Below are 12,691 nucleotides of genomic sequence, written 5' to 3'. Positions count from 1 at the left end.
CGTGAAGCTCATGCATCTATTATACACGAGATCTAAAAACGTATATGCATCAGATCGTAAGGAGCGTAGGAGTATAGGGCGTCGCAATAATGCCTTGGCTTTGAATTTGCGGCTCTGAATTGCCAAGATCTTTGCCAAGATGGTGATTTAGCGTGTTCATAAATGTAGCAAATGATGGGCGTCGCGGACTTGCTCCACATCCCACTTGTATTACCTGAACGTTGTCGTTACTTAGATAGATTTCACGATTCCAACGTTGCTGGGTAATCAAGAATCGACTGTAAAGCTAGCTATGTCTGATTCTGTTACGATATCATGTCGTAGTTATCAGGAACAGCATAATATATAATAACTATTTTAAAGTATATATCTATTTAATATTATATATATATATATATTTTAAATATATATATATATATTTATATTATTTATTATGAAAAGCTTCTTTCTTCTAACTAAGAATAAAATCACTTCGTGCCAAGCCTCGCTGTGAGACTATTCTGGGAAACTCTTACCTTATTGAGAAGTAACTAAGGATTTAGTGAGTCTTGACTAAGAACATCAATTTTCTCTCTAATTTTCTCTATTTCTCTCGTCATCCTACAAGTAACATGTCTCAATCAATTTTAGATTTTGGCCTCGCATCCTCTGCAGCTCGACGTACTGCAAATCGACATCAAAAGAATCATCAAAAAAAAATACCGAGCGCGCTCTCTCACAGTTACACTCTCAAATTCAGCTACGATCTTAGAGAAAAGCCCAAAGTCGATAGCAACGTCGATTACCTTCATGCGATATCGCATTACAATCTCAACCTCAGCCTGCGACACCTTAAAATCTTCCCCAAACTACTCTCGAAGGCATTAATTCTCTACGTATTATCGAGACGCAAATGGATATCTTCAAGCCCGGTACTCAGACCCCGATATCAAACGCCCTACATTCGATGTCTACAATACACATCTACGGAAAAATCAAGGTCTCGACGCTCTAAAACGCGCTTACGGAAAAGCCGAAACAAGTCATTTTCATCTTCAACGAGAGGTTGCCGAGGATTTGTGTGATGATCTCGTACATTGAATACGTCTTCAAGAAGAGCGATTCTTATAAGGGCCTATTAGTACCGAATTACAAGACGCCTTAGATTACGTATTTCATATTGTGGAAGATCAGTGTATAGCGGCCGATCAGCCTCAAATTAAGGATCAACCATGAGACTTTGTTATATACGGCGATTCGGCATAGAGATCTTAAGGCTATTCATAAGCAACTTCGGTTTATAATTGATAATCGTTGTAAGGAATTTCTTCAGAGGGATTATAGTTATGATCTTGACGAAGCGGACGACCCCATACCGATCTCAAAATGGGCTTTATGTAAATAATTTCGAGCTTGCGAGGACGGCCCCTCCGGCAGGAGCCCCGGAGGGCCCTCGGAGAGCCCCGGAGGGGAGGGGGTTTAGGGGTCTCCCTTAATAGAATTGGTATTATGCAGTAGTAATCAGTCTTCTCAGTCTTCTCAGTCTTCTCAGTCTTCTCAGTCTTCTCACATTCTCGGTAAGTTTTCCACTACTGGGTAGCCCCGCGCCCCAGCACATATTATCTCTCTTATTAAAAGGCGTAGTCAGAGTATAACCGTTTTTATCTACTGATCTAATTATATTCGATATTTATATTCTATTAAGATATAATAGATAATCGTAATCTTATAAAATACGGCTATATATATTATATTAAAATTTAAACTCTATTATAATAGATATTATTATACTCTATATTATACTCAAACTTTTCTTATTTCTTAAGTTAAGCTTAATCCTTTATTTATATACTCTAAATACTTAATACTTATTATATATTATTATATAAGAGAGAAATAGTAATATTTATAAAACTAAAGTCGAGAATAAATTAAGCTCTCTTCGATTTTATAAAGATATAAAATTAATTAAGTTTATTTATACGTCGATACAATTAAAAGATATATAACTATTACTTATTACTTACTAACTCTATTAAAAATATTTTAAGTATATTAGATTAACTTATCAATCTTTTATAGAAAATCTTTATAAATCTTAAAAGTAACCGTTTATAGGAAGTGAATATTTATAATATTAGAGAAGAGTTATTAATTAGCGAGAGAGAAGATATTATTTAATGAGAGGGTAAGACTCGTCGTTATATGATAATATCGAATTCTTAGAGAATAGTTAACGATCAACGGTTTTATTATTCGATTTCGTTTATATATAATAATCGTTATCGTAATCGAAAATGATTATATACTATATATAAATATATATTTTTAAATTTAATAACGTATTAGACTATAATTACCTTATTAATAATAATTAAATAATTAATATATAGAATAAAATATAAAGTAAATTAAAATATAAATTTATTAATTATAGCATATTATATATAAAAACCTTATTAAAACTATTAATATATAAATTAATATATACTACTAATCAAAACACCATTATATTTATTTTTATCAGGAACAGCATCTCGAACTCAATAAATGGATAATGTGAACTTGTGAGAATCTTTGCAACGGCAAGCGAAAGTCCATGGCTGAAACCGGTGCTAGACTTGTGAGTTTCTCTCTTGGAGCAGATCGACTGGAGAAATGTTATCGTGGCTATCAGCTGTGTGGAAGGAGGGGCGGAGGCAGCAAGTCGCAATGCCAAGCACTCCACATTTATGAACACGCTAAGTCTGACACTGGCGCGGAAACTCGATGTTTCATACAACATTGTGCATATCCGACGACGGCTGTTGCTTATATTCGATCATGGGCTATCAGAAACACTACAGGACCTGCTCGTTTGTTAGCATTACTGGAGAGTTCTCTCCTCTGCAAAGACTCCTTAGTCTAGCATCTACGGAGAATTGCGCTCTTGGCCTCGCAGCGCACCTGCTCGATTCGGAAAAGCCAATATGCAGTGAGCATGCAGGGTAAGATGAAATGGGAAAGAGCGAGTATTACCTGCATTATGTACAGTTTTCGCTATCGTCTCCACCATCGTTGTTTTTTCAATGCGAAGAATATGTCCGGAACATTAATTTGGACTCGTTGTAATTTTGCTTGGGCACGTTCTGGTCTGTACGATATCGGTCGTCATGCGTTCAATCTGTAGCTAGGTGATATGTTCATGGCGCCGAAATTACTGCATCACGAGGTGGGATTCGCTTATGCAGAGATACGGCAGATCTCATGCATAAGCTAATCTTTCGAACGTCTCGGCCCTGCACTTCCCTGTCGATCTTTGACGCCCGGTTTATGTGGTGCTTGCGCAACCCGCTTTCATTGGCTCGACGTGCAGGCTGGGGACCCCACGCCTATCTTTCCGACCTCTGGAGATTGCACAGCCTTGCGGTTGAGGGCTGTGTATATGGGCTATTAAGATGAGTGCATCATTCAGAAGGTGGCTATGTTAATTGCTTTGTGCTATATGTATAGTCGGCTCCCTCGACCCCTTTTTAAATGGACCTCTGTTCTCATTCACCATCTGAAAGAAGATTTTCTCAGGATGTCTTCAGCAAACTATTTCTCGCTCAGTCCGTGCCTCTCGTCCCGAGGCAGGCCCCCACTATGTTTTCAACACCATCAGATCTTTAGGGAAGCTTTGCCGGCTCAAAACCCTGCCGTGTGACGCACCCTGCGCGAAAGAAATCTCTTGGCAGGCTTCTCGGTGGATGACGAAGATATTATTGGAACGCTGCAGCAAGCCTATTCGTAAGGCCAGGCCTGCATAGGCACTCAGAGTCGCATTCTAACAATTTTATTGCTTAGGATTGCTCCTTTGGACCTCGTCAATCACTTTAAACGCGTCCTCAATCTAGTACAATACTACCCCGTGACTCGAACCATACGCACAATTGATTCAATCTCTAATCATACACGCAATGTTGTCGGATGAGAAAGAGGGTAGGATGCCAAGGACGTTCGTGTTTCCTTGTCCCGACACAGGACTCGGCCGCCACCGGTGACAACACACCGAAACGCCTGCCGTTAGCTCGGTAGCCTCATCTGATGCCTGAACGATTGGCGCTCCTATTGAATGGTCGTTGCTTCTTGCCGCTCAAAGTGCATGAAGGTACCCAAATACATCAATCCTGGATGGAAACACAACCCAGTGCTGGTAGTGAGGATGAAGAAGGACTTTCTGGTGAATCACTAGTCGCTTACCTTTCTTCCTGTCCTGGAGTAAGCTTGCTTTTATCCGCCGGTATCTACAGAATGGGACCCGGCCATGCAGGGCCATTTGGCACGAGTCCTCCGGCTAGACCTTCTGGAGTCAGACCCTCCAGTTTCTTTTCCGGATGGCGCCCTCTCATTTGCCAATCGAAGCGATGACTTGAATTAGCTAGGTTAACAGAGTCCTCCCGGATCTCTCTTCCTGCATGTCAATACGAGGAACCTGAATCTCGGCAGGACGACAATCATTCGAGCTCCCCAATCTACTGAATCTCACAAAGTCCTCCAGCAGCGCATGCCGCTTGCAGACTGAGGCTCAACAATGGGATCGCTCTCTTGATGGCCGTCCTTCTGCCACTCTGTCTCCAGCACGCAGGCTCGTCGCTATCTAAATGACATACTCCTTTACTGCACGGCTACAGAGTAGTCCATTTTTACAATCAGCTGGCTCCCACTCCATCCGTTCTATCACCGCAGTGCATCATGTCTGCACACACGGCCCTTAATTATACTCAGAGAGTACCTTGCGCGTGAGTAAAGTATCTGTGAAGACGAACAACGTCCGCTAACACTGCAACAATAGACTGCAGCATTACCTTCGCCAAATGGACCCAAGAGTACCCAGCCATGCTCTCTCGCAAGGCGAACGTCAAATGGCTTTTCAGCATTGGGTGGCATATATACGTGGCGGTGATTGTGGTCACCCGTCAGACGTCACGGCAAAGGAGCACCTGAGGTGCCCATTACTCTGGTGTCGTGAAAGTTTCGAAAATTTGGCTTCTACCTTACAACACGTTTCAGAGTGTCCTTGGCTTTCGAACGCATGGTATTGGTGCCCATACTGTTGCCGCCCCGAAAGCTTTGTGGCACCCGAGGAATCTTGCGCAGATCCTATGCAACCCAAGGTCCAAAGGAAAGACTCCAAGCTGAAGCGTGCCGTGACGTTCTTCAAGCACCTAGGCCTCAAAAGCTACTCCCGGCACAAGATTTCTAAATCGTCCTCGGCATACGAAACGAACTCTTTCGATTCGTGGCTGGCTAAACGACGGCGATTCGAGATGGAAGATACGTCTTACGTGACTTCAACGCGCGCTGAGCTTGCAGACAGCAGCAGCCATGCCCATGGTCGTGCATCGTATTCCGAAAAGAAAACCGAACTTGTATACGAGATGGATGGCACCACGCTTCATACTTCCCAGGACATGGATTACCTACCACGATATACGCAGGAGGCAGGTACAGCCGTCCAACCTTGCGAGTTGGATGTTCACCTTCTAGTCGGGGAACCGCGTTTTAAAGGTGCAGCCGCAAACCCTGCCAACCCTTTGACAGGTATTGGTGCTCAATTCGACGCCGCCCGACATGATGTTGAGCCATGGGAGGAGATGCTTGTGTCCCCTGTCTCAATTATCCCGGGTTCATTCAATTACCAGAGTGCCGGACTTGATACATCGCTACCTGCCGAGTTCGGTTCGGTCAATCCAACGTACAGTGACTCCAACACAGTACCGTCGTTTGAATCCGTTGAACACGACTCGTTCCAGGGTAATGTCACACCGGCCCATAACAAGTCTCTGCCGTCGTCTGAAAATTATGGCACCCTCTGTGACGGTGTAACGTTGTCAACGCACTTGCAGGTCGAGGAACTTCGTGAGATGGTGCGTGTCTTGAACGAGGAGTGGATGCGGAGATGCCAATCAACCCCAGATATTGTACTGCGCGCTTCAAAGTTGTCCCCACGATCCCTATTCGACACAGGAGCTCAAACCTTACAGCTCGTCTTCCAGGGTGTCCTCCCACGGACCTTCGACGCTGTTTTTGCCCTGGCGCACGTCGCTTGCGGGGCCGCGTACCTCGCGCACGGAGAGGATGGCTCGCATTGCTGGAACGAGTTCTTTCAGGATGTCCTCAGCTGGCAAAGCCTGATGCTGAATGAGAGCGACGCGCGACTCTTCATTCAGCTCGTGAACTTACTATGGTGGCCTCAGGGTTCATCAGCAATATCATCCTGTGGCAACTATTTTCTCGATGAGACGAGTGGAACGCTTGTGCCATTGCGAAGGCCTGTTGTTGGCCTCGAGCGATTAGGCACCAATGATATGCAACCACCACGACGGCCGACGAAGCCAGCTTCGATGTCAACCTTGAATTCTCTCAAAGATGGGGTAGTCCTTCAAGAGTGCTCAAGGTTCCTTGATGGTAAGCCAACTTATCAACACTTGTTCATCACATCCTGATCTGACTTAACTTTGTAGGAGTTGAGTATGCCGGTATCTTGGAAAGGAGCAGAAAATACCCCACCCATCTGCCTTGGTACGCTCAGAATCATCTCACTAATATTGAAGAGATATTGAAGACAATAATCCTTCCACTTCAACATTGCGACGGTATCGAAGCGCTTCACGATACTATCAGTTATACCGCCATGGAGCTCAGTAATGGATCGCTACGCAGTGTTCGCGAGGTTGAGGTCTCGCTGATTTCAAATGGCAAGGTCGGCAACACTCATACAATCACCTCGTGGAGACTTTTGCTAATCGATGATGAAATATAGCCGTCTTGCCTATCCACACAGATCTATAAGAGATACCTTGACACTATCGCTTCTATCTGTGACCACATCATGCATGAAGCAGGCCCAAATTGGCGCGATCGATGTTATGCTACGGATTTAGACACGGTCTTGGCTTCAGTCGTGGAGATGGACAATCGTCAGCGGCTTGAACATATCGTACCTCGCCATCGACGCGACACCAATGTCAACGCTATGCCTGGCATCAAGCAGACGTGGGCTGAGAGCGTCCCAACGCCATCTTCCATCGAAAATCAGACGCTCATCGGCTCATCACCATCCACCGTTGCATCTCCAACCTTCACCACTGGATACTCACCCGCAAGTCAACCTAGCTCAACCACATCGCCCGAGTCGTCCTTCTCGGCTCAGTCTCCTTCCTTGCCACGCACCGAAGTCACACACTGCCCCCTCTGCCCCGCGCTCTTTACTGGCTCTGCGCGCGACCGTACCTCCAATCTACGTCGTCACATGCGTACGTCGCGCGATCACGGCAACGCGGTGGGGCTTCTATGTACAATGCCTGGATGCGGTGCTAACCTAAGCCGTTCGGATAACCTGGGCAAGCACATAAGGACGTTACACCAAGGGGATACGGGTACAAGGTTGAGACGACAGGGCGCTAGGATCAGGAGGAGGGGTGGGTATTCTGCTGGGTAGATTTCCAGAGCCCCGGCTCAACCGAGACAGCGTTGAGCTGCTAGACCATGGAAACCCTGATCTGTCGATTGGAGTTGCTCTGCAATTCGTCTAATTTCCCCGTGATTTCTCAATTTATCGCACGCTGGACGACTCTTTTAGGAGCTGGGACGCATCATACTTCGATAGTTACAACGGTCAGAGACCTCTAATACAAGTTTTTCACCTACGCTACCCCATGTAATAGACCAACCGAGTTCATTCTCGTTAATGCGTCTCGACTAAACAAGCCCCAATCTTTTTTAAAGTATTCCTCGCTTCAAGCCTCCAGTTACGAAGACCCTTACAAGCAACTCAGCATCCGTACAAATGAGTCAGCAAGCAAAAAAAAAAATTTTTTTTTTTTTTTTTTTTTTTTTTTTTTTTTTTTTTTTTTTTTTTTTTTTTTTTATTTTTTTTTTTTTTTTTTTTAATTTATTTTTTTTTTTTAAATTTTTTTTTTTTTTTTTTTTTTTTTTATTTTATTTTATATTTAAAATTAAAAAATAAATTTAAAATTTAAAAAAAAAATTTTAAAAAAAATTTTTAAAATTTTTTTTTTTTATTTAAATTTTATTTTTTAATAAAAAAAAAAAATTATAAAAAAATTAAAAAATTTTTAAATTTAAAAATATTTAAATATAAAAAAATATTTTTTTTTTTTTTTTAAAATTAAAAAAAAAAAAAAAAAAAAAAATTAAAAAATAAAAAAAAAAAAAAAAATTTAAAAATTTTTTATTATTAAAAAAATATATTAATTATTTTTTTTATTTATTTAAAAAAAAAAAATTATATTTATTAATAAAAAAAAAAATAATAAAAAAAAAAAAATATATATAAATATAAAAAAAAAAATATATTTTTAAAAAAAAAAATAAAAAAGAGGATTATTTTTTTTTTTTTTTTATAAAAAAAAAAATTTTTTTAAAAAAAAAAATTAATATAAAATATTTAAAAAAAAAAAAATTTTATAAAAAAAAAATTTTTTAAAAAAAAATAAAAATAAATTTTCTTTAAAATTTATATATAAAAAAAAAAGTAAAAAAAATAGCTTTAAAATCAAAAATATACTATATAATTAATATAGTTCTTTAGAATAAAGCTTATATATTTTTTTATAGGGGTATTTTGACTATAGCTGAATTTAAACTATAGGCCTTTAAGAGTAATAGCTTAACATCGAGTTATAGATATTAGAGTATTACTATAATAACGTAAGTACTATAAGTAAGTACTATAAGTACTATAAGTACTATAAGTAAGCGCTATAAGTATTATAAGTATTATAAGTAAGTATTATAAGTAAGTAAGTATTATAAGTATTATAAGTAAGTACTATAAGTAAGTAAGTACTATAAGTATTATAAATAAGTACTATAAGTAAGTAAGTATTATAAGTATTATAAGTAAGTATTATAAGTAAGTAAGTATTATAAGTAAGTAAGTACTATAAGTAAGTAAGTATTATAAGTAAATAAGTACTATAAGAAAGTAAGTACTATAAGCAAGTAAGTACTATAAATAATTAAATATATAAATAATATAATTTCTTTATAATTATCTAGCATACTTATCTCTTAATCGTTTAAGACGTTATATAAATAATAGATACTTTAAATACCACTCTTTCGAGCGTTTTAAAGTCCGCTATGAAATTAGTTATATAATTATAGAGTAATTTAATAATATATATTTTTATTATATAGAGGAGAAGAAGTTTTTATATCGGCGGCGGCGATAGTAATATTATACTTTCTAGATTCGCTATAATACTCTCTTCGAGTATATCATCGAAGCGTTAAGGGGCTTTAATTTAAAATAGAATTATTATCAAATAAGGAAGTAATAGCTAAAGAGATATTTTACTCTAAAATAATAGAAATAATTATTCTAATTTTAATATTTCATAATTTTTATAAGATAGAAAGTATTAAAATAATGCGATTTAATTAATCGAGGTCTCTTAAATCACTTCCGAACCGTAGCCACTAAACTTTAAATTAATAATAAATAATTATTAATAGTTTTCTCTATAAGATACTAAATAGTCGATATCGATTAAGGCTATTAACGGCGATAGCGAGATCGATGAATAACGCGGTTGTCAAGGAAATGGATGACTGGGTCATGAATTCATGGTGGTGTAAAAAGATGTTCATTATTCTATGTGCCTGCAGGGCAGATATGTGTGGTGCCAAGCCACACTAGGTAGCCCTAGCCCTAAGGCGAGGCAAGGTCTTGGCGTACCGTGACAACATGCCCGCAAAAGAATGAAAAAAAGACACGTCCTCGTGGCCTATGTCATTGACCAATCAAAATGCATGGTTGCTACTGGCCATGATGCTCCTGATTTGCCTCCTCATCTTCCTCATAGATCGCATAGCCATCCGGTGTGACGTCAGCGAGATATGCATGGCTTTTGTCACCAGTTGGTACCCTTGGTGGAAATCGATTGTTACCTCCCTTGAATGACTGCTGCTGTGGAGGGTAGTTTCTCTGTCCATTTGTATGGTGGCTCGGTGAAGAATTTTGGAGAGCAGGCTTATTTTGCCATTGCTGTTGCGGAGACGACTGTCGCTGTGCCAACTCCAGCCAAATAGACGTCTTGCTGTCTACCTGTTCCATGAATTGACGTAATGACGTACTTGGCCGGGGTTCAGGTATATCACGTCGTAGATTGATAGCGAATTGATTCCATAATAGCGTCAGTTGATTGAATGTGGAGTGAAATTCGGCTGATTTGGCTAAGTGGAGCATTTGTTGAATAAATGCTCGGGGAGAGGTATGCTTCATGTCGGCTAACGAGTACGTTTGTCCTACTAATTGGGACAGGGCCACTGCTGTTCTCGTTTTGAATCGACCAATCAGAGTAGTATACCACTTATCCAAGTCTGCATCACGTAGTAGGGTACGCTCCAATTCAGTCAACTCCATGGAGTACCACATCAATGCAGAGCCACGAAGGCATGCAGTCATGACTGATTTCACGTCGGTTTCTCCGTGCTGTACAGCCAAATCTTTAAGGCGATCCGTGAAAAAGTAGACGTCCTTGTAGAAAACATGCTTGCCAGCATTGACAACCGGGCCCAGGGTACTTCCATGCTCTTGCTGATACTCCGGATCAAAATATCCTACTTCTTCAGCTCGTAGGGCTTGACGGGACGTAGTGGTAGTGATAGGTGAGGAATTTTGAGATGGGGGCGTCATTTCGATTGTGGAGAGCGGAGTCGATAATGTAGGGGCTTGATTGTGAGGAAGAAACTGCTGTAGAGTCGTATGTAGCATATTCTGAAAAAGGCCCATCATGCTATTGACTTGTTCTTCTGAGAAGCCTGGGAGGACTGGGAGCGATGGTGATGTGTTGGCCGGATTTGTCATAGTAGTGTGACTGGTGTTAACCAGCTCTCCGCCATTTTCTCCGCTACTTTCTCCGTTATTTGAGCCTTCAGGTTCCACAGTAGGCTGCCGAGTCTTATCCTTCTTGGGAGGCATGATGTGATGTCAAATGGCCTAATGAAAGGATTGACTGTGTGGTCTGGTAGGCTGGTGAATAGCCTAATTGTCTGATTGCGTAGCGGAAGCGCGGGGGGCTGACTGTCGGTATATTGTGACTACTGGTCGAGTGACGATATAGACGACTTGGGAGGACCTGGGTTAGGTGTTGCTACCAATTGTCAAGGAAATGGATGACTGGGTCATGAATTCATGGTGGTGTAAAAAGATGTTCATTATTCTATGTGCCTGCAGGGCAGATATGTGTGGTGCCAAGCCACACTAGGTAGCCCTAGCCCTAAGGCGAGGCAAGGTCTTGGCGTACCGTGACAGCGGTACTACCTTAAAAAGATCTTTATAAATAAAATCATAAGAGGAGCGTACTCGGTAGGTCTTATATAAAATAGTTATTGAATAATAAGAGTCTAAGCAATCGATTTTTAAATACTAAAAAGTAAGATATAAGCGTAATTTCTAAACTTCGAATAAATCCAATTCGTTTAAAAACACGTTATTCGAGGTTTTTTAAGGTCGTCTATTAATTTACTAAGAAAATAGAAGCCTTACTTACTATAGAAGTAGTATACTTTAATAAGTCTCTTTTAATATATATCTAATAATATGCTAGTAATATCGAAATTACTAATTTATTATAGAGCTTCTAATTATAAGTAAAAGAGAAGTAAAATATCTCTTTAAAAGGGAATTAAGCGAGATAGAAGATTAAACTATTAAGGGCTATATATATATACTTTAAAAACTATAATATCGTCTTTATATATCAATATATCGATTACGTAATTAGCTTATATTAATAAATTAATCTAGAGCTAAATCGATAGCGTAGAGCTATATTTACGAGTCTTCTTAGATAATAGCTTAATCTACTTCTTAGATAACTATTTATAAATAACGAGTAAAGGCCTATGAATTAAATTCATAATTTTTTTTTGATTAGGGCTATCGAGTAAATAGGTGAGCGATCTTTAGTGAGCGAACTTTGGTGAGCGATATTTAGACTCCTTGCTTATTAATAACCATAGGACCAAATTTCAAAATTCTTAAAAATATGAAAAGCGCAAACGACGCTTTATAATTTAAAAAAAAATCTCAAAATTTCAATAGACAACAAAAAAGTTATTCTATTCGTGAATAACGTACACCTATTTTTGATAAGGGAGACACGGGAGGGCGAGATTTTGATGGTTGCGGACGCTAATTTATTTATCCGCGATGACTCAGCCGGTCTAACCAAAGAGCGTAGTGACCCTGAATTTATGATTGACTGCACATACAAATTCAAGGTTTTCAAGCTCAGCCCTACCTTATTCTGTTATATATACTGATAGAGATTATTCGCTTACGATCAGTCTTCGTACTAGTCTTCTATTATTTATTTCCCTACTCTTTTAAAACGCTCTCTTCTTTCTTATATATTTCTTATTAATCGACTTAAGCAATAACGATCTTAAGAGAAAAAGATTATCGTCTATAGTAAGACTCTAAATTTATTAAATTCGATATAAGAATTCTTAAGAAATAGAACGAGTTATTTATAAAATCGAAATTATCGTCTTATAGTATATCCTATATATCCTTATTCTTACCCTTATCTATACCCTTATTAAAAATACCTTTTAACCCCGCTTACTTTTCTTCTTCTTCTTCTTATTTAATAAAGTCTTCTTTTTCTTTAATAAAGTTATCGCTATAAGAAATCTCCTTCGAGGTATATTTAAA

The 12,691-nt window shown here is 39.2% G+C and overlaps 1 protein-coding gene across 1 annotated transcript; it reads left to right on the top strand.

Annotated features, from left to right (window-relative positions):
- Nucleotides 1-5,102: 5,102 nt before the first annotated feature.
- Nucleotides 5,103-7,441, top strand: HO173_009615 (uncharacterized protein; the record flags this gene model as incomplete). The annotated part of the gene is made up of 3 exons (XM_037311505.1): nt 5,103-6,408; nt 6,465-6,703; nt 6,764-7,441. 3 exons carry the CDS (start codon nt 5,103-5,105, stop codon nt 7,439-7,441), a joined length of 2,223 nt encoding a protein of 740 aa, XP_037161661.1.
- Between the last annotated feature and the right edge of the window lie 5,250 nt (nt 7,442-12,691).

Source organism: Letharia columbiana (genome assembly GCF_014066305.1).
Source record: "Letharia columbiana isolate WasteWater2 chromosome Unknown Sc0000041_s0, whole genome shotgun sequence".
NCBI classification, from domain to species: domain Eukaryota; kingdom Fungi; phylum Ascomycota; class Lecanoromycetes; order Lecanorales; family Parmeliaceae; genus Letharia; species Letharia columbiana.
This window is presented reverse-complemented; position numbering and strand designations above follow the sequence as displayed.